The 23,453-nt window shown below is 43.6% G+C and overlaps 1 protein-coding gene across 1 annotated transcript in view; it reads right to left on the bottom strand.

The window, feature by feature from the left end:
- The window catches only part of LOC143438118 (cytochrome P450 3A11-like), a 32,592-nt gene extending 11,873 nt beyond the window's left edge, over nt 1-20,719 (bottom strand). The window contains exons 1-9 of the mRNA XM_076923700.1: nt 20,542-20,719; nt 18,472-18,565; nt 15,280-15,332; nt 13,638-13,737; nt 11,266-11,379; nt 11,097-11,185; nt 10,671-10,819; nt 7,987-8,114; nt 7,035-7,104 (exon numbers count right to left, since the gene is read on the bottom strand). Coding sequence (XP_076779815.1) covers nt 7,035-7,104; nt 7,987-8,114; nt 10,671-10,819; nt 11,097-11,185; nt 11,266-11,379; nt 13,638-13,737; nt 15,280-15,332; nt 18,472-18,565; nt 20,542-20,612 — 868 coding nt within the window. The 5' untranslated portion in view covers nt 20,613-20,719. The remainder of the gene's footprint in view (nt 1-7,034; nt 7,105-7,986; nt 8,115-10,670; nt 10,820-11,096; nt 11,186-11,265; nt 11,380-13,637; nt 13,738-15,279; nt 15,333-18,471; nt 18,566-20,541) is intronic.
- Nucleotides 20,720-23,453: the final 2,734 nt, after the last annotated feature.

Below are 23,453 nucleotides of genomic sequence, written 5' to 3'. Positions count from 1 at the left end.
GGTGGTACTTAACAATATGGGCCAATACCTAGAGTGGAAGGCCTTGTGGCACGAGGCACTGCAAGCACAAGCCAGGATTAATGCAAACATGGAGGGACAACAATTATAGACTTTTGACATGCTGGCTGAAGTTGGCGTACACGAGAACAACCAGACCACTCATCCCTGGCAGGTCTATGCACAGATAGCATCAGCTGCAATAAAGGCATGGAAGTCTCTCCCTAGGAAGGAAGGCAGTAATCTTTATTTGTCCAAAATAACTCAGGGGACCAGTGAGTCCTTCTCTGACTTTGTGGCCCGCATGACTGAGGCAGCTGGCAGAATCTTTGGGGAACCAGAGCAAACAATGCCATTAATTGAACAGATGATCTTTGAAAATGCCACAGCTGAATGCCGTGCAGCCATTGCAACTCGGAGAGCCAAGGGGCTACAAGACTGGTTAAGAGTCTGTCGTGGTTTGGGAGGTCCCCTTACTAATGCCGGACTTGCAGCAACAAACTTAGAAATGGCTGCAGTCCTCCGTAAAAGTCAGAATCGTGGAAAATTCCCTTCAAAACATATGGCCCGATGCTTTGCCTGTAGGAAGGCAGGACATATGAAGTAAGAGTGCCCAAATAATCAAATACCATCAAAACTGTGCACCAGGTGTGGAAAGGGCTATCATCTGGCTCGGGATTGCCGCTCTATTAGAGATATAAGAGGTCAGATCCTCCCTCCAAATCCCTCAGCCATTAAGGAAGAAAATTTTTCAAAAAACGGATATATGGGTCCAAGATCCCAGGGCCCCAAAAGATATGGGACACTGCTGAACACTCAGGGAACCCTTTTCGCTGCAGAGCCACAAGGGGTTCCGCAGTAGTGGACCTCCGTTCCACCTCCCGAGTCCTACTAATGCCACACATGGGGGTGCAGCCGATCCTGGTTGATTATAGAGGCCCCCTGCCAGGGGGAAGTGTTGGCTTTATTGTAGGTCGCTCCTCTCTTACTTTAAAAGGACTCGTGGTACACCCCGGAGTAATAGATCAGGATTATACCGGAGAACTGCAAGTTCTCTGTTCTAGCCCACAGGGTGTATTCTCCATCTCCCCTGGGGACTGGATTGCTCAATTGGTTGTCCTTCCAAGCTTGCATGATTGTTTTCCATCCACCGAGAAGCTTAGAGGTGCTCACGGGCTTGGTTCCTCAAGAACTGACTTCGCTCATCTGGGGGTTGACCTTAAAACTAGACCCACCTTACATTAGCAATAGAGGGGAAGAACTTTACTGGAATTCTGGACCCGGGAGCAGATAAAAGTATTATTTCTTCTAATTGGTGGCCTAAGACATGGCCTGTTACACGATCGTCCCACTCCCTACAAGGATTGGGATATGAGGCCAGCCCCACAGTCAGTTCTCGCTCGTTGACTTGGCAGGCACCAGAAGGTCAAACAGGGAGTTTTATACCTTATGTGCTTCCTCTCCCTGTCAATCTCTGGGGAAGAGGCATCTTACAAGACCTAGGGCTAGTTCTGACCAGTGAGTACTCCCCACAAGCTATAAACATTATAAAGAGAATGGGATTTAAAGAAGGGAAGGGTCTTGACAGGAACGAACAAGGAAGGTTAGATTCTGTCTCACAAGAATCAAACACATGAAGACAAGGCCTGGGTTTTCCCTAGTTGCCATTGAGGGTTCTATGCCCATACCCTGGCTCACAGAGGAGGCCGTGTGGGTTCCTCAGTGGTCCCTATCCTCTGAAAAATTGGAAGCTGCTACAAAACTAATTAAAGAACAAGTGCAGCTCAGTCATCTAGAACCTTCTACCTCTCCCTGGAATACACCCATATTTGTCATTAAAAAGAAATCTGGAAAGTGGAGACTTTTACATGATTTAAGAGCTGTCAATGCACAGATGCGACTATTTGGCTCTCTGCAACAAGGCTTGCCTTTACTCTCTGCCTTGCCTAAGCAGTGGAAAATCATAATTATAGATATTAAAGATTGTTTTTTCTCAATTCCTTTGTGTTCACAAGATAGACCAAGATTTGCATTTACACTACCTACTATTAATCATTTTGAACCTGATAAAAGATATCAGTGGAAAGTTCTGCCTCAGGGCATGGCCAACAGCCCCACTATATGTCAGCTGTATGTACAAATGGCCCTCGAGCCAATTAAGAGACAATTTCCCTCTCTGCTGCTGGCCCATTACACAGATGACATTATTATGTGTCATAAGGATTTAATTACTTTACAAACCTCATACCCCTTATTATTAAACACCTTGGAACAGTGGGTTCTGCATGTTGCTACTGAGAAAGTTCAATTTTCAGAAACTGGCTCCTTTTTAGGGACGGTTATCTATCCAGAAAAGATAATTCCTCAGAAATTGGAGATTCGTAGAGACCATTTACATACTTTGAATGATTTTCAGAAATTATTAGGTGATATAAATTGGTTAAGACCATTTTTAAAAATTCCCTCGGCCGAGCTGAAACCTTTATTTGATATTTTGGAAGGTGGCGCTCATATTTCCTCACCGAGGGCCTTAACACCAGCTGCGAGCCATGCTCTACAAGTAGTAGAAAATGCTTTACAAGATGCCCAGTTGAAACACATAGATGAAACCAAAACCTTTGACTTATGTGTTTTTAAAACTAGATGCTTACCCACCGCTGTGTTATGGCAGGAGGGGCCCTTGTTATGGATCCATCCCAATGCTTCTCCTGCAAAGACCATTGAATGGTATCCAGATGCAGTTGCTCAACTTGCCCTTCGTGGACTAAAGCAGCCATTACCCATTTTGGAAGGGAGTCTAAGGTTTTGATAGTGCCTTATACTGCCCATCAAGTCCAAATATTAACGGCAACCTCTGATGTTTGGGCAGTGCTGGTTACTTCCTTCAATGGTCAAATAGATAATCATTATCCTAAGCATCCCATCTTACAATTTGCCTTAACTCAAGCTATCATATTTCCACATATTGTGTCTCAGGAGCCACTCCCAGATGGAAAGGTAGTTTATACGGATGGGTCAAAAACAGGAGTGGGTGCCTATGTGGTTAATGATAAGGTTACATCCAAACAATACCATGAAACCTCACCTCAAATTGTGGAATGCCTAGTGGTGTCAGAGGTTCTGGAAATCTTTCCAGGTCCCTTAAATATTGTTTCAGAGTCCTTCTATGTGGTTAATGCAGTGAAAGCATTAGAAGTTGCTGGGTTAATTAAGACATCTAGCAGACTTGTACAAGTTTTTCAAAAGATTCAGCTTACCCTGGCTAAGCGAAGATTCCCTTTCTTTATAACTCATATTAGGGCTCACTCAAGCTTACCAGGACCTATGTCCCGTGGAAATGACCAGGCAGATCGAGCCACAAAGTTGATTGCAATTGCCCTTTCGCCAAAATTGGATTTGGCTAAAGCCTTTCACAAAAGGTTTCATGTGACAGCCGAGGCGCTACGATGTCAATTTAACATCACTAGAAAGGAGGCTAGAGATATCGTGACTCAATGCCAAAACTGCTGTCAATTCCTACCTGTTCCCCATACCGGAATTAACCCTCGGGTGTAGGAAGCCATGGTCAGTGGTTATACGTTCGCCATTCCAAGATGGCGCTGGCTTCGTGTCTTCCCACTAGTAAACAATTAACTGCGCAGCTGCAAAGGCAGAAAGCCTGTCAAAGTCACTGGCCAATCCCGGGGCGTAATATTGGGTGATGAGTGAACAGCCAATCAGAAGTGAATACGTCACTCTAGGGTGTATTTAAGCGGTGCCTCTTCCTGTGTTTGCCCCTTCCGCGTCTTCCACGTTTGCTGCTACAGAGTAACTACCCGAATTCTGCCTCTCGTGTTTCTCTCCCACGGGTGAGGGGGGACACGGGAGGTGTGTGGAACACTCGGGGAATTAGGCCATTACAGATCTGGCAAATGGATGTTACTCACATCCCATCCTTTGGCAAATTACAATATTTGCATGTCTCCATTGATACCTGTTCTGGAGTTATGTTCGCCTCTACATTGACCGGAGAAAAGGCGGCCCATGTTATTCAACATTGTCTCGAGGCTTAGAGTGCCTGGGGAAAGCCTAAAATCCTTAAAACGGACAATGGACCAGACTACACTTCTCAAAAATTTCAACAATTTTGTCACCAAATGGAGGTGACACACCTGACGGGTCTTCCTTACAACCCTCAGGGACAGGGCATCATTGAGCGTGCTCATCGTACCCTTAAAACTTATTTGATAAAACAAAAAGGAGAAGTTGAGGAAGCTCTGCCCACGGTGCCACAGGTTACTGTTTCTCTGGCACTTTTTGCTCTCAACTTTTTGAATTTGGACAGTCAGGGCAACACGGCGGCTGATCGCCATTGCCTGGAACAAACTAGGCCAAAAGAAATGATAAAATGGAAAGATGTTTTGACTGGTCAATGGAAAGGCCCAGATCCTATTTTAATAAGATCCAGGGGAGCGATTTGTGTTTTTCCACAGGAAGAAGACAACCTGTTTTGGTTGCCGGAATGCCTGACAAGACACCTCACAGTTGTGGACGATGATTCCTCAGTGGGTTCCCCTACGAATGCTTTTGATCGCTACATGGATTCTCCAAGCTTGGGTTCCTAGTATATATAGTGAATTTAGATGGGCTATCCTATCTGCTTTTCCAAAACCTATGCCCTTGCCTTCTTAAAAGGCGCCGCTTCTGCTAAACAGAATTTCTCCTATACCTTTAACTATACCGAGCGAATTAATGCCTCACTCCAGTTTGTGTGTATCCTCCATTTCTTTTCATCTTATCCAACCACTCCTTTAATACTTGTACCAATGTAACTTGCTTTATGTCCCAGTGCTGGTCTGCTCTTGTCTATAAGCAGGCCCTAATAGCCAGAATACCACAATAGATCCCTATCCCCATTCAGACGTCTGGGACCTTGACTTTATTTCACAGAAGAGAGATTTTGATATAACGACAGCCATTGTCACAGCTATTATGCTCAGAGCAGACGGTGCTACCGTTGGAGCTATTGCCATGATTCACCAAGTACAAACCACTGAATTTGTCAATATTTGGCAGAAAGAGTTAGCCAGGCAATGGCTACCCACTCTTCCTCCACAGCAGAATTGAAAGGAGGTATCATGATACTCAATCAGAGATTAGATTTGGTTGAGGAAAGACTGGATATCTTATTTCAGTTGACATAAATTGGCTGTGAAAGGAAATTCGGAGCTTTGTGTATTACCAACGTTCAAAATATGAAAATTTATAAAAGCAGCCAATCTCTCACATAAATTGTCCTTATATCTTTCAGGAAATTGGTCTGAAAATTTTGGTAACCTTCTTGAACAACTTTGCAGACAAATTATTCTTGTCAACTCCACCCGCCTGGATCCCTCCATTAAAGGACTTTCTACTTGAATTTCTTCTGTCTTTTCTTTCTTTAAGGAAAGGGTGGGGATAGGCCTGTTTGGTGCAGCCCTATGTTGTGGATTAGTGTTCATGTTATGGTTGGTCTGCAAGCTCAGAGCCCAACAAAAACATGACAAGGTCGCTATCGCCCAGGCACTCATAGCCTTGGAATAAGGATCTTCCCCTGAAATTTGGCTATCTATGCTAAGAAAGTAACTGATGACTGAGACCCTCAGTCGATGCACCCCAAGGGTTCAGCCCATTGCACTGGGTCAATGAGAGGTCTAAGTCTAGTCAGCCCTTGCCTGAATAACTGTGGTACCTGAATATTTAGAGGTGTTTGCGAGTGGGGACTCAACAGGGAATGTTCCACGAGTGTGGATAGATTTCCCGAAAGTATGCCTGATTGCACAAAGGTTTGATGCCAAAAACCTCCTCTTCTGGTGGCGCCCCAGGGAGGAGGCTCCCTCTCCCCGACAAAGTCATTGAGATGGGTATGGGAAGTATTACTCATTGCACAATGACAAGAGAAGAAACCCATTACAATATCTCATTTTGCACAGGGGATCAGGCCTCTGCTTTCCCTCACTGACTTGGTGCTGCACTTGATAGGCAAAAGGCTGTTCCATCTTAATAATGTTAGGGGAGATGTTAGGAGCCGGGGTGAGCGTGACAGCATTTGCCATTACAAGATGGCACGGGCATCCTGTGCTCCCACAAGTAAACAACTAACTGTGCAGGTGCAAAAGGCAAGAGCACACCAAGCCACTGCCAATCCCGGGGCGTAATATGGGGTGATGAGTGAACAGCCAATCAGAAGTGAACACACCACTCTAGGGTACATATAGCAGTACCTTTCCTGGGCTTGGGGTCTTCTGCTTCTGCTGATACAAGAATAAAGCCTCGTTGTAGTAACTACCCGAACACTGCCTCACGTGTCTCTTTTGCGGGCGAAGGGGACTCGGAAGGTGCGTGGAACACATGTGTACATACTTCTGCACATGCATGTACTACACAAAGAAGATAAAAATCTATAACTGATTTTTTAGGGGGTTTCGAGATAGGGTTTCTCTGTGTAGCCCTGCATGTCTAGGAATCTATGACTTAGACCAGGCTGGCCTTGAACTCACAGAGATCTGTCTCTGCCTCTCTGCCCAGGTCTGAATGATTTTTAAGTACATAAAAGAATGAAGAGGACTAGTGCATTTGTACAAAGGGGCTTTTGCCAGAAGCTACTTAGATATCACACAAAGGAAAAATAAATGTTGCCATGGATTAGGCTAGAGAGCACATGTCCAGCAGGGAATCCCAGAGAGCTTCAGCACCAGTTAGGTACATGCCCCAAGACAGTGTGTTTAGACACAGATGTCTAGGCAGACTGCATACTGGGAAAGACACAGACAGAACCTATGTTCACCCAGGTAACAAACAGACAACTGGAGATGTCCATCACGGCCAACCTTCCTGTTAGGAGCAAACTTTTGCCCATGTGCATCCAGAAAATTCCATGTTGATAATAGCCACATCTGTCTTTCAGCAACTTGACAGAGGTGTCCCTCTACCTAGAAAAGCCTCCATACATATATTCTGAGTGAACCACTGGCTCCCCAAGAGCTTCATTGTCCAATGACCAGGAAGGGCTGGCTTACCTTTATGAGTCTCTTTGTCTTTAGAATTATTATGAGCATTCATCATCAGCTGGAGAAAATCCACTCGGTGCTGAAAGCAGAAAGAGAAGTTGCAAAAATGGAAGGTCAATGCTAAGGTCAGAGGTGGACCAGGAGTGCAGACGCTTTATTCTCTCATTTCTGAGAACGTGGCTCCCTTAAATTCACAACTGTGGCTAGGAATGCTTGAGTCATCAAGGTGCAAAAGCAGGAGTGGCTAAACCAGGAAGCATCCAGCTTCCACATCAACCACTTTTACAGTCAATTACAATAGACAAAATTTTAAACAATCACTTTTACTCTTTGAAAATGTTTTTGAAGGAGAGAAAAATAATATTCCCCCTTTTTAATCATTTTTGTTTGTTATTGGAGAGTTCCATACATGCACGCAATCAGACATGGTCATCTCCACCCCACTATTTCCTCCATCCAATTCCTTTTATACCATCTGTAACATTTCTTCCTCCACAGTGCAGGCCCTCTTCTTAATTACCCACAAGTCCAACTAGTCCTGCTCACATGTGCATGGCTGTGGGGCCATCCAGTGCCTCATGGGAAACCTACCTGTGTCCACACCCTCCCTCCACAGCTATCAACTGCCACTGTTCCTCAGAAAAGGACAGACTTTGGAGAGATCCTTCCCCATGTATGCTGAAGTTTTGAAAGCCTTGATCTTGTTCAGGCCTTATGCCATGCCATTTTTTTTTATTTCAATCATTATGAGCGGTACCCTAGTTTTCATTCCTATTACTAAGGATTAATTCCTAGCTATTCTCAGTCAACTCTTTAAAAATCCAACTTTTTCTCCCTCAGGAAATAGAAATATTCTTTCTCTCTAAATCTAGCCTTCCCTGTCTACTGTTAGCACATGGCTCACCTATTCACAGCCCAACATGTTATCACACTGTGAATCTCTCATGAAACCATGTTTTACCTTCTGCTTAGAATCCAGACGGTTTTCTTTCATTCTGTCCACAAATTTTTTGAAAAATGCTATTGAATCCTTAGGGAACACGGAGATATTTAACATTTCATATATTTGGGTGAGAAATGGAAACAGCGCTGGAAAACAATTAAAAATAAGTTTTAATTGAAATGCAAGTTTCATTTAAAGAAATCATAAAGCAATCTCTAGAATAAGTCACCAATGTCTCAACCAGAAGCCATTCTCTCTGCGACCTTGCTCACACTGGGTCAGCACTATACTTCTCTTTCTGTGCTTTGGAATAGACAAAGCTGCAACCCGACTCTTAAATTTATCTCTGCTCCTGGAGTTCATGTGGATTCAGAAAGAAAATACGGGGGCCATCAAGATGGCTCAACAACAAAAGGATCCTGCAGAAAAGCCTAACAACCTGAGGTTGGTCCCTGGATCCCACTCTGTGGAAGGAAAGAACCAAATGCTGCAAGTTGTCTTCTGATCTCCACATGTCACACAAACACCAAGGCATGCACATGTGCACACACACACACAAGAACAGCCAAGAGAACCCTGTCTCAAAAAAAGAAAACACCCAAGCTCAAAGACAGGTGACCGAAAAGCAGGAAGAATGGAAAAGCACATACTCTCCTTCACTTCCAGATTCTAGCTTATATGAATAAATATGTAAACAGGCCTAAGTGTAGATATCATCTAACACATAAAAGCAGACACCTAGGATAATATTAGGTAACAAGGATGGAATAGAAGCAAAGGGACACATGAAGTGTGTATGGAAATATAACTAACATGGAAAGTATTAAAACCCTAAATAATACACCATTGTTAACTGTACCCAGAATATGAATATATATATATATATATATATATATATATATATATATATATATTCATATTCTGTGTGTATGTATGTATACATATATACATATGTGTATATATATACATATATGTATATATATACACCCAGTTAGCACTCAGCCATGTTTGATTCCCAGCATCCACATGGTTGCTCAGCCACCTGTAACTCCAGTACAAAAAGATTCAAGACCCCATTATGGCCTCTTTAGGCACTTCATGCATGCAAGCAAAATACCCATACAGAGAAAATAAAATAAAATAAATCTTATAAAAATGATGAAGCAGTTAAGCTATGTGAGAGAATATCTAGCCAGGCAGTGGTGGTGCATGCCTTTCATCCCTGCACTCAGAAGGCAGGAGCAGGTTGAGCTAGGTGAGTTCAAGACCAGCCTAGTCTAGAGAGTCAGTTCAGGAATACCCAAAGATGAAAAAAAACCCTGACCCTAAAAATTAAGAGAGAGAGAGAGACAGAGACAGTGACAGAGACAGAGAGGAAGAAGATCTAAAATCATACATTAAAACATCTAACTCCTGCATTTATGGCAGACATTTATAAGTACAAGAAGCTCAGCTACTACAGACAATGTATGTTCAGTATCTTAATATGTTAAAACTTCAGTTACTTTTTAACTCAGCAATGCTGATTCTGAATATAACCCCCAAAACATAAAACCAAATATTTAAACATAAACTTCTATATGAAGGCTCTTAGCAGTGAAATTCATGGCAAACGTGAGATTAACATCAATGTTCCTCACAGATCTGCTCATAAACACAAGACATAATGATGCCTGGTTCATTTAATAGTGGGCTAAATGAAAGAGGCCTCTCACAGAGACCACAGTCTATGAACCTACTCATGTGAAATGCCCAGAACACTCGGATACAGAGGAAGGGAACTGGTGGTTGCTTAGGTCAAGATTGCTTGAAAGTTACAACATGGGCAGAACAAAGTCCTCTATGATTGAAATTGGTTAATGGGTCATGTAGGCCTTCAGTCAATGCTGATTTCTAAGAAATCAAAGTACTGAGAATAAGGGGCTGTTGAGTACTGAGTCCCAAATGGACCATCTATATCAGCACCCCCATGCATCAAGGCTCAAGGAACATGATGAAAAAGGGTGTGAAAATTAAGTCAGGACCAGGAATGAGGGGGTAGTGGAATCCCATATCCAGGACATGGTACGGCCCTCTTCTGAACTGACCGCCTGCATCAGATCAAGATGATATTGGTCAGCATCCTAGCAGGCAGCACTGAATGGACTCAAGCAGTTACCAAAGCAGAGAAAGAGACAGGAAATTGGAAGGAAGATTTGTTGATGTGTCTAAGCAATGTGGGAAGTATGAGTTAGGGTAGGTGGAATCGAGACAGAAGATATGCCTGTATGATATTGCAACCATGGAGAGTTCTGGACTTACAGAGGGCCAAACTTGTATTTATACAAATGAAAGAATTCTAAAATAAAACTAGATGTTGGAGTACACACTGTAATCCCAGCCCTCAGGAAGCAGAGGTAGAGATATCACTGTAAGTTCAAGGCCAACCTGGTCTACACAGCGATTTCCAGGCCAGCTAGAGCTACATACATGCTAAGACTATGTCTCAAAGAAAAACGAAGTTCAAAAGCAGATGTAACACACTACATTGTCTTTGAATTTTCTCAAAATACTGAACTGTGCCTTAGGGGATGAATTACATGACAAGTGAACTACACACCACTAGAGCTGGTCGTTTGGGGGAAGTGAGGAAGAGAAAGACAGAACTGACAAACATGGCCACAGACAAAAGCAATAATCAAAAGGCAGATCTGTCCACTCACCTACTGACAAGAGCAATGGATCAAAAATATCCAATCTTAAGAGCTTCTTGGCTTTCTCCACAAAAGGATCTTTCGGGTTGTTGAGGGAATCAACATTCACTCCAAATGACGTGCTGGTAATCACATCCATGCTGTAGGCACCTAACACTCTGAGGAGAGAGATGTGTGGGAATTTAATACATGCATCAGGGAGATGGAAAGCATTTGTATTCTCAGGAGATGGGCAAACCCACCTTAGTATGGACTAAGCTTTTCCCAGCCTTCCCACCATCTACTCCTGCAAATTTCTTTCTCTCATTTCTTCATTTTAAACTGTATCTAATGTCATTTAGTGTCTAAAGGGGCAAGAACAAGGAGCTGGACCATGTGAGCTGCTCCCCAGGTACCTTTCCTCTCCCAGAACCATGGTGATGGACCAGCACTCACTCTCTCACAGAAACAGGCTTGCCTTTCTCTGCCTGTTGCCTCAAGTACTTTACCAAAATGTCTCCATACTGTTCAATGACAGGGAACATCTAAACAAAACAGAAAAGCATCCACAGTTAGGGTAGGGACTCCCAGTCACACAGGCTGCAGTTAAAAGAATTTCACTCACCTCCTTGAGTTTTCCACTGGTGAACGTGGGGGACAACAAGGCTCGATATCTCTTCCATTCCTCATCCTTAGATATAGAGACAGCTTTGCTCATAATCCCCACTGGGCCAAAATCCTAGAGTCAAAAAAAATAACCTCAGAATGCCTCACAATCTATGAGAAATCAGCTGTGCACTCAGCTTCCTATTGTGGTTTCAACCCTTTATATTCCGGGACCCTTTTAAATGGAAATTTCTCTATTGTTGGAAAACTAGGTGCAGGGGTTGGGGAGAAGATGAGAATAAGACTTAGTCAATCTCTATACCTGTGCAGATGATGTTTGGCTTGGAGAAAGATAGAAAGTTAATTTTGAGTCAGACAAATTCTCCAGCTCTGTATTTATAACATGAGCATATGAAAAGGATGTCTTTATATGCTGTGTGTCTGTCTGTCTCCCTGTATATGTGTTTCTCTGTGTGTCTCTCTGTCTATCTGTGTGTGTGTGTGTGTGTGTGTGTGTGTGTGTGTGTGTGTGTGTGTACACATGAATGCTGGTGCATGTGGGACTATGAAATGTAGCTTGATCCCTGGTTAAGCTAAGGGTTGAAGCCTTGGAAACCCTCAAGAGACAGTAGGCACTTCACCTGTTCCCAGACACAAGGCCTCTGTCACTAGTTGCAGCCCCCCAATAGATTTGTGGCTATCAATCACATAAAAGCAATGCCCCAAGTCCCTCCACATGTAGAGGACATGACCTGTGGTCACACAGGCTCAAGACAGATCTTTATTTTAACCAGCTACCTAAAGGCCTAGAGGGCTTGGCCAATAAGCTTTCCTTCCCAGACACTCCTCCCTGCAAAACGTATTTAACCTTAGGCCCACCCTGAGGAGTGTGGTATGATGGTACACATCCACCTTCAGCCATGACGATAAATGCCTTAAAACTGTGGACTGCCTCTTTTCTTCAGGATCCGCTGTGGGGAGCCATGGAGAAGGCCTTTGCCTATAGAGCCGCCATCTAATCTCCTGTAGGAGGCCTCTCTGTGCTCCCAGCCATGGCTGCCACCAAGCCCAAGCTCAAGCCTGCTGCCAACCATCAAGCCAAAGACTCTCCCCACTGGAGCAGCCAGAGCTCCCTTTTATCCCCAGCCTCAGGGTAGACCCAGCCTGCGGACCCCTCACTCTGTCTCAGCACTTCCGCAGCTTCCTGTGGCTCCTGGATGTCCAAGAGCCTAAGACCCAGATGGCCCTGGCCTCCTTGCAGGCTTGGGAACCCCCAGGGCCAGTTCTGGCTGTCTCCTAACTCAGGCTGTACTTTCCCACCCCTAGAGTGGGGTCCCAAGGCTTCCCTACAGGCCAACATCTACCCAACGACAGTGTGGGGTATGTGCAGTCAACTTTCCATGTGCTGACTTTCTGATCAGCTGTGCCCTGTGGTGGAGTGGACACAGGACCCCCATAGCCCTACATGTGCACATGTCCATGTGTGCTCATGTAGAGACCAGGCATCTTTCTCTATAACTCTATGGCATTTTTATGACAAGGTCTCTCTGTGAATCTAGAAGGCTCTGGCTTGGCTAGAGTCAATAGCAAACAAACCCCTGAGATTTTCCTGTAGCCAGGCAGGACTTCCAGAGGAGGGAGGGGCCACATCAATCCACACACAAAACCATCCACCCAATAACTATCTTGCTAGATGATGTGCAGGGATAAAGATGAGTGAATGGCCGAGTGATGCCTGACCAAACGTGAGACCCATAAAATGAGGGACACTATAAATGATATTCTGCTTTCAGAAAGAGACCTAGCACAACTGACCCTTGAGAGGCTTCATCCAGCAATAGATGGAAACACATGCAAAGATCCTCAGCCAAAACATGAGGCACAACTTGGAGAGTCATGTAGATGAGCCAGGGAGAGGATTGAATAAGCCAGAAGGATTGGGGACCCCAAAGAAGACATACAGAGTCAACTAACCTAGGTACATGGGGACTCACAGAGACTGAACCACCAACCAATATGATTACAGGAGCTGGACTTGGGCTTCCTGCATATTTGTAGCATATATGCAGCTTGCTCTTTCTGTGGGTCCCCTAACAACTGGACTTGAGGCTGTCTCTGAATCGGTTGCCTGCCATTGGATCTCCTCCCCCTAGCTGGACCTCCTGGTTGGGCCTCATTGAAAGAGGATGCACTTAGTCCTGATGTTACTGTATATCCCAGGGCAAGGTGGTATACAAGGGGGACTTCCCCTTCTCTGAGTAGAAGGGGATAGAGGCTATGTGGGGATGAATTAGTAAGGATGAAACTGGGAGGAAAAAAAGAGAGGGGAGCTGCAATAAGGATGTAAAGTGAATAAATTAAATAATTAATTCATGAAAAAACATGACCTACCCGCCGGTTTGTGAAAACAGAAAAGCATTCCTTCACCAGCACATTCTTAATCGTCTCTGGGTCTGTGATGGCAACCATAGGCATTTGACCAAAAAACAACCTGTGTGGTGAAGATAGCTGATGAACCAAGTTCTGATGTGAAAGCCACACACAAACTTTGATCCTAATGCTACAGGACCCTTACTCTGCTTATATGATACAGAGTCACATGAGTTCCCAGTTCAGCTTAGGGATTTTGATCACAGACAAAATGGAGTCTTTGTAAAATGATAGGTAATGTCATTCAATACACAATCAGTCGATTAAAGATAAAGTAGCTCTGAAAGGCATCACACTTAGAAATAACAAGCAGAAATTTGCCAGGTCTAGAACCGTATATGTGAGAGTTGCCTATACCATTTTCTATGATTTTGCATATTTGAAATATTGTGAGGGGCTGGAGAGATGGCACCACAGTTAAAGCACAAACTGCTCTCACCAAAGACCCAAGTTTTGTTACTAACACCTACATAGGATAGCTCACAATCACCTGTAACACCAGCTAAAGGGATATCCAATACCTCTGGAGTATGCAGGAGTCAGAGGCAGACAGATCTCTGTGAGTTCAAGGCCAATCTAGATTACAAAGTAAGTCCAGGACAACCAGTGCTACACACAGAGGAACCTCACTTGAAAAAGAAAAAATATAAATCTTAAAAATACCCAAAGGTAGAGGCACCTGACGATGTCAGCTCAGTCCCTGAAATCTATGTGATGGAAAGAGAGAACTGACTGGCAGAAGCTGTCATCTGATACACACTTTTACCAAAAACCTTGGCAGAGGCTGAGGAGATGGCACAACAGATAAAGGCACCTGTACCAAGACTGATAACCTCAGCTCAATCCCCTGGAAATAAAGAACTAACTTCCACAAGTTATCTTCTGACCTACAAATATGCACCAGGACACGTGTCCCCCTTCCAGGAAAAAAAAGTTAATTTAAAATAAAATATAAACAACAACAAAGTCTCTATATGCACAGAGGCTGGTTTTGTTTTAATGCTAAGGATGAACCATTTACCAACCCCTTAGCTAAGTCATGCCCTCCCCCTCCTGTCAAATGACATAATAAATTCAATAATGAAGTGAAGGAATGTGGGCTTCTATACGAACATGAGCCAGTGTGGCAAGAAGATGGAAGAAGACATTTTTCAGAGCAGATCACAAGGAGCTGAGGCAATGCATTGCATGTCAGAAAAGGACGTTTCAGAGGAGAAAACAAATGAGAAGAGGACACTGGATAAAACCGGAGGCCTGGGAAGATTCCCAGGGCTCCCAGATTCTCAGAGGATGAGGGAGGGGGAGACTGTGTGATGGGCATTGGGGGTGGGAAATGGAGTGACCAGGTTGTAAAGTGAACAAATAAATAATTAATGGAATAAAAAGGAACTTGAGTCTATAGAACATCAAAGCCTGTCAAAAAGCCACTGTGTACAATGTTTTCATGTCAATTAGACATCTGAACTCTGGCACTTAATGACATGCGATATCACCATTACACAGATAAGTACATGGCTACAATTCAGCCTGGCCTCATCCTTACACAACTGGGGTGCCTCCTCCTAAAACCGGTCAACTTGATAGAACGTTACAGAATACTCACCCCCATCTTTTTCCATACTTTCTATAGCACTCCATGTCAAATTTCCATAAACCCTAAAAAGAGAAATAGCATGAAATTCATTATTGTCCTGTGTGTACTGACTGTTCTATAACCAGAACACCAAAACCATCAGATCCCATGAAGGTAGGCCTATTATCTTTGACACAGAAGAGCTATTATTCAGAAATGTTTGATGTGTCAAGAGCAGGATGTGTCAGTGGGAAAGTGCAGAATGAGGGAACAGGAAACATGACACCTTCCTGTGGCTTCTGCATACCGACTCACAGACATAGACATGTACACAGACAACACATACTCTCCACACATACACTAATTATGATGATGATGATGATGATGATGATGATGATGATGAACCCAAATATTATAAAGAATGTGCAAGGTAAGCACAGATCCTGTCAGAAGAATATCCTGAGCAGACAGCAGCACAAGCTTTGCCACTCACCCTCTAGGTGTGAGCTTGGGAATGACTGTCTGGGGGACTGACCATGGGCCAGGTATCAAAGCAGGTTAATCACAGTCACCTAGACTTAGAACCTACAGGGCACATTACATTCTCATTTCTCAATTTTCTAATAATCTTGTTAAATCATCTTTTCCCTTGTGGCTTTGCTTTTAACAAATCTTTAAAAGAGAAGAAGAAAATAAAAAACTCATTATGTAGGTAAGGATCTAAGGTGATTGACAACCATCATCTTGTCTCATGTATTCTCACGTGCTACTCATACACACACATAAGATTGCTGCCTTTAAAGAAAGAGAGGAGGCTGTAGGTACATTTCAGCAGCTACAGTAGAGTAGTTTGCCTAGCGTGTGTAAGATCTCATCCTCAGCACCAAAAAAATCCCAGAACCTAAACCATGTCACTAAGCCTAGAGCAATGGTTGACCTTGCAGAGGGTCAAAGTTCCATTCCCTGAACCCACTTCCTGCATCTTACCTCCATCTCTAACTCAAGCTCCAGGGAATCCGCTGCCCTCTTCTGTCCTTCATAGGTACTGCACACACATGCACAAAAACACACATAACACCCACATACACCTAAAAGCTTTCAACTGAAGCAGGACCCCAGTACCTAAACGAAGAAAGAAGGTAAATGCTCTAGTTCTGAAGAACCCAAACATGAATAGTACTTGCTGGGTCTACTACTATAGAAAATCTCCATGGGGTCAAAGATTGAGCAGAGAATTCAAGTATAAAAAAAAAAGCCTCTTAAATGTGTGAGGTAGGGAGACAGTGATAAGCTGATGCTTCAGAAATATTCAGAAAAAAAGAACAATAATGTCACTCATAAGACCACATACAAAGAGAATTTTAATCTAGTAAATATAGATTGGTGTCCTAGAAGTTGGAAACCCCTTCAAGGTTTTCTTCAAATAACTACAGCAGTGCCTTCACGAACTCCACACTGAGCAAGAAACAGCTCTTCCTTTATTGCTCACAAGATCAGAGTATCACACCCTCAGTATTAAGATTGAATGAGACAGAGATCTAGGCATTTTACTCAAGGTGAATTTCAATAAATTGACATTAGGCCCAGTGAGATGACTCAAATGAAAAGGAACTTGCCCCAAGCCTGATAACCTGAGCTCCATCCCTAAAACTAAGACTTGGGCAAAAACAGACTGACTCCCACAAACTGACCTCTGACCTACACATGCCTGCTGCAGCAAATACACACCCTCACCCCAAAAAATAAGTAAATAGTGGGGTGACAATGGGAGCTATGGAAATCCTTCAGTGGGAGAAGAACCCTGTGAAAACCAGAATTTGACTCTGTAAATGCATGACAGGGGGTAATAGAACCAGTTTGCAAGAGTCAGAGAAAAGGGACCCCAAGAGCAAGCTGGCTATATAAACTAGTCAAGTCAGAGAGAGCCAGGTCAAAGTGAGAGACTCTGCCTCAAAAACTGAAGTGCAGAGCAATCAGGAAGACACACTATGTCAACCTCTGAACTTCTCATACACACACAAATATATGCATATGCACCTACACACACATATGGGCACTCACACACATGCAAATGAATATATACATACTATAAAAATATACACACACTGTTGCAGCCCGAGCTGCCCCACATTTGGCTGCCAAAATGTCTAGGACCACTCTGTCAATGTTGGACCCACACTGCCAAAGCCTTGGGGGCTAAATTGTTAGAGCCTGAACTGCCCCAAGCTGCTCCAGTCTGTGGGTCTGGGTTCAGCAAGAGAGAGAGTGAGGACGGAAGAGAGGAATGGAGACCAGACAGAGTGTGATTCAATCCTGTTTATTCTTTAGTCTCTCTTCTCTCCCAGTCCCAACTCTTGAGTTCCTATTCCCTAGTTCCTAGTCCCTAGTGCCTCCAAGTTCCAAGTTTCTTCCTCCAATTGCTAAGTGCCTAATGTCTAATTCCAAGTTCTTCATCCAAGTGCCAAGTGCCTAATACCTAACAATCATTTCTTCTGAATTCTCTAGTCCAAGTGTCATCTTCCTCAATGCCTAATTCCTACTCCAAGTTGTACTCTAAGTTGTACTCTCTAACCTAATTCCTAGTTCCAAGTTGTACTTCTGAGTGCCTAATAATCTGTTACTCCAAATTGTTCTGATTCTCTCCTGTCTGCCTCTTGCCTTTTATATGTCTCACTTCTAAGCCACGCCTCTAAGTCACGCCTTTAAGTCATGCCCTTAGGCCTTGTCTCTAAATCTGATCTCTAAGTCACGCCCTTAAGTCACACACCTTTAAGTCTCACACATCCAAGGAAAAATCCTGGGTATCTAAGGCAAGATGTTATCAGAGTATGCTCAGCTGTTGTAGGCTGATGCAATCAAGTCTCTGGTCAGGGTATATGGCTCAAGATGGATGCAAGGATGATAGCCGCTTTCTGTCGGCTCCCGACAACACACAGCATCCATATACAAGCACATATACATGCATATGCCCCTGCACACACATATAGACATACATGTAAATGCCTATATACATACTATAAAAATGTACACACATACAAATATTTTATTAAGTTTTATATGGCAAAAAGAGTCCCAGGGAGCCCTTGAACATTGTCAGGAATCAAGAGAACACACAGTATGAGGGCCTGATGTCTAACGGTTTCCACATAAAGAGAATTTAATAGAACTACAGTATTATTGACCACAAGCAGAAGCCATATTGAAAGCTCAGTCAACACTCACCTTGTAGTAATGCAGCAGAGTGCCTAAAAAAGGCAGAGGTTTGGGCCCAGGAATTCCTTGTTTCTTAAAATGTTTATGTGTATGGGTCCCATATCTATAAAGGGAAACAGAAAGAATTGTGGCCACACACACAGAGAAGAGAAGACACAAGCAAGACTATCATCAAAAACTGAAACAAACCAACAACTTGGCTCCCGCCCCCCTCCAGTTCCCAGAGAGCTTTGGGAATGGTAAGGGGCCAGTTTGCATGTCAGCCAATTGCAGGTATTCATGTATGCTGAGTTCTCATGGATCTAGGGATAACCAAAACTAAGTTAGGTCATACCTAGCCTAAGTGATATCATTAAACTATTGGGGGATGTTTTTGTGCACTGTGCATTCAATTGCTGATTTCTGTACCCACAAATCCAGTTACAGAGCTCTGGTTCAGACTTTGATATTGTCATCATCACGAAGCATCTTCTGAGTCAGTATTTTGTAATACATTGTTCTCCACCATCTTCTGATTAGTCAAATGAAGGGTACAACAGCCTATAGCTGGGCAGGAGAGAAAAAGGTGGGACTTCTGTGCCCAGAGAGAGGGAGGGGATCTCAGGTGGGACCTGGAGAGCCAGCAATCAGGACACAAAGAAGAAGGAAGTGCCAGAGCAACACTACAATGACAGGTAACAGGCAACAGGGTTGGGAAGTAGGCTGGAAAGTAGGCCAGGTCAGCATAGTCAGGTTAGAATACCCCAAAATCTGTACAGCTTAGTGCCTGAAGCTGGTGTGTGTGTGTGTGTGTGTGTGTGTGTGTGTGTGTGTGTGTGTGTGTGTGTGTGTGTTGCATGTGTCATTATAGAAACCAAAGGCAGGTATAGAATACCCCATACCTTTACACTAAACCTCCAAATACGGAGTTGAAGAAGGATGCAAGTTGGGGTGCCCAGAAGATCTGCATAATGTCAGTGTAAACTTTAATAAAAGTTACTACCACTGGGGCAATAGCTCAGAAGTAAAGAGTTTGCCTAGCAAATGTAGGCTCTACCTTGTTCCCCCATACTGCCAAAACATAAAACTGCAAAATTAATTCAGTTTGTCATTTCATTTTGGGCCTTCAAGATGACTTCACAAGTAAAGGCATTGGCTAATAATGTTGATAAATGAATTTGGTCTTCAGGAACTCTCTCAAAAGTTGTCTTCTGACCTACACACACACACACACACACACACACACACACACACACACACACTGTAGCATGTGCTTTCCTTAACCACAATAAATAAACACATGAAACTTTGAAAACTATTTGCAAGAGTTAATTTCAACTTCTGCTATCTGTTGGAGGAGGTGTGCTCTCTGTGTTCATATGCTGGTTTCTGTACCCTGAGACCTCGAGACAATCCAGACATGGGCAATGTCATAAGTATTGAAAAATCTCCTGTATCAATGTGGTGTAAAGAATGCTTCCCATTTATCTCTGATTGGTTAATAAAAGACTAAACAGCAAATTATTGGACAGAGGAGAAGTTGTAAGCAACAAGGCAGGTGAGGGTCCAGGAGAATAAAAACCATGAGGCAGGTAGAGGAATAAGGTCGCCATGAGGTCAGGCCTGAGAAGGAGTCACCAAGGGAGCTCACCATGAGGACAAACATGGAGCAGAGCAAGCCAGGAAAAGAGTCACACTGCAAGTAAAATGGACCCTATGGATAAGATATAGATAGCTTTATGGGTTAGAATATGTTAGAATCTGGCCAATCATAGTGCTTAAAGCCTGTGTCAATAAACGTAATAGGTCTCTGTCTCAATTATTTAGGAGTTAGCCAGGTTTAAAAACTGCCAACTTTAAATATCATCCTGGATATGCCTGTGGAAGGAGTCCAGTTCCCTGGAACTGTAGTTACAGATGATTCTGAGCTGCTTGTGGATGTTGGGGTTCAAATTGCAGTCCTCTGAAAAAGCAGCCAGTGTACTTCATCACTGAGCCATCATCTGTCCAGTCCGATTCTCATATCCTTTTGATCCTCCCAATAACAGAATAGAGGTCTGAGTATCACCCCAATCCTGAGGAACTCTGGGGGTCACTCACCGGTAGAGGAGCACCAGGATGATTGCCAGGAGGACCCAGGTTTCTAGTGACAGAGCTGAAAACAGGTCCATCCCTGCTTGTCTGTCAGCAATTTATTCCTCTGTGTTCTCCCTCCAGCTGTGTGTGATTCTCTGCAGGCCTTCCCTTCTGCCCACTCTGCTGCACTGTGGCCAGCCTGCAGTACTTATATGCTGGGAAGATGGGTGGCATCAGGGATCCAGCCAGTAGATGGATCACCTCTGCCTCACCTGGACTTTGGTACTCTCTTACCCTAGACAGTTCATAAAGGTCATCCATGGCATATTTTGACCCCCTTTGAGCTAACATTCTGTGTGACTTCAGTAAACAACAGTGCCACATGGGTAAGGCCAAAGGTTCTTGGCAGAGAGACGAGTAGAGAGTAGAGAGTAGAGAGTAGAGGCAGGGGAATCATAAGTTCAAAGACAAAGTTCAAAGCCACATATGGTGTTTGGGACCAGCTTTGGATATGAAACCATGTCTCAAAAAAATTCTACTACATCTATCCACCAAAATTCAACACCTGCCATCCCTTGACTATGGTGCCAGGGAGAAATAGACAGGCCCTGCCAGTCACTGCTGAGAGAATTGTACTCAGTTGTGACTCACTGGTGACTGGTGACCCACAGGCTCTAATGGATGGTTTCAAACACACAGTCACACACATGGCACTAGAAAGAGTCTTTAGGACAGTAAACAAATCATGAATAAGGAAAGGAGATTTGCAGGGAAGAACTGAGAGTGACAGGGGTAGGGTAAGAAAGAGGATGAAATTTAACAAAAATGTGTGCTCACACATAAAGTTGTAAGACAGACAGACAGAGACAGAGGGAGGGAGGGAGAGGGAGAGAAAGACATTGATTTAATAAAAAATAACTAGTGAAATACAGAGAGCCACAGTCAAACATCAGGGGAAGCCCAAAGAGACCTGTGGAAGAGTTAGGGATAGGATTAAGTAAGCCAGAGGGGTCAAGGACACCACAAAAAGATGTACAGAGTCAACTAACCAAGAACCATGGACCTGGCAAAGACTGAGACAACAAACAAAGAACATGCAGGGGCTAGATCTAGGGCCCCTACACATTCATAGCAGATGTGCAGTGTGGTCTTCATGAGGGTCCCCCAACAATTGCAGCAGGAACTGTCTCTGGTTCCGTTGCCTGCCGTTGGATCTCTTTCCCCTATTGGACTTCCTGGTAGGTCCTCAGAGGGAAGGGTTGCATCTACTCCTACTAAGACTTGGTGACTGAAGAAAGATACCCAAGGAAGGGCTTTGCCTTCCTTGAGGAGAAGAGGGGGAGGGTAACAGGAAAGGGATTTGTGAGGCTGGGACTGGGAAGAGAGGAAGGAGGGGTTGCTGCTACCAAAAATCTTTTTTAAAAAATTAAGGAGAAAAAAACAACAAAGTCCCCAAATCTAACCAGGATCCAAGGAGTGCAGGAGGGATTACTAAAAAAAGAAGATTGACTTTAGAAAAAGCCCACAAATAACACTGTGCTCTTGGGGTCTAAAAAAATCATTGTTTTCTCACCTGGAACAAGTGCAGAGGGCCACACAACCACAGGTGCATGCATATGCATGCATCTCATACCTAACCACACTGACATCAGACAATGATTGCTAATATTTACTGTCCTGAGGACTTTGCCCATATTAGCTGATATAATCCACTATACAACCCTGTGAAGGATAGCACTGTCACAAGAGAACAAACCATAACTCACATGGTAACTGATTCAATCAGGGCTACATAATAATTTCCTAATGAAGCCAGGATCCAAGAGACCACATAGTTCTGAAGTTCAAGGTTTCCGTCTTTTCTTAAATTATTAATTAAAATAAAATTAGATCATCTTCCTTCATCTCCTCCCTCCAATTCTTCCCATCCCCCAACTCCCTCTCAAATTCATGGTCTATTTTGATGATTATTGTTCTACATATATAAATATAAATGTGTGAATATAACCTGTTGAGTCCATTTAGTGTGGCTTGTGTGTGTGTGTGTGTGTGTGTATGTGTATATATATATTTTTTTTCAGCACTGACCACTTGGTGCAGACAATCAATTGAGGAACTCATCCCTGGGGAAGACTATGTCTCCCTCTCTCAGAAGTCAGTAATTGCCTGTAGTTCTTCATCTAGGGGATGGGTCTTGTGAGATTTCCCAGTTCACTTTAGCATGTCTATTTGAGATGTCATTGTTCAGATCTTGTTTAGGTAACCATATTGTTAATGTTTCACGAGTGTGTCTCTCCCCGTCACTTCTGGGAGACACCATCCTACAGCAGACTTCCAAGACCTCTGACTTAAAATCTTACTGCCCCTCTTCCTCAGTGTTCCCTGAGGCTTAGGTGTGGGGTTGTGTTTTAGATAGCAAGGTCTTTGCCTTTAACAGACTCACCCTTGCCTTGTGTCATATAGGATTAGCAGGGGAAATAGCACCTCATTCTGATTGGAATGCCCCCCAATGGATAATGAACACCCCACACTCATGCCTCTAAGCAGGAACAAGGTAAGGGAGATTAGCAAGCTTACAATGAGGACTGGGGAAGGTAAAGCAGGAATTCCATGCTGCCCTTCTTGCTCTAAAGGGAAAGCCATGGTGTTGATTTTATAGCAAAGAAAACCAACAAGGATTTCCACATGATGGTTACTTCCCAATCCTTCTAAGAGACTGTCTTGAGGTTAGCTAGTCATTAACACACACACAACACATGATAGTTTATAAGTGCCTTTACACTTTCTTTGTGGTCCTCATGATAAGTCCCTGAGATCAGTAAGCTATTGTCCCCATGTTGAAGCTGAAGCTATGGCTCGGCAGTTAAGATCATTGTCTGCTCTGGTAAAGGACCTGGGTTCAACACCCAGTATCCTTCTGGTGGTGTTGGGAACCG

This window comes from Arvicanthis niloticus, chromosome 24 (genome assembly GCF_011762505.2).
Source record: "Arvicanthis niloticus isolate mArvNil1 chromosome 24, mArvNil1.pat.X, whole genome shotgun sequence".
Classification (NCBI taxonomy): Eukaryota; Metazoa; Chordata; class Mammalia; order Rodentia; family Muridae; genus Arvicanthis; species Arvicanthis niloticus.
This window is presented reverse-complemented; position numbering and strand designations above follow the sequence as displayed.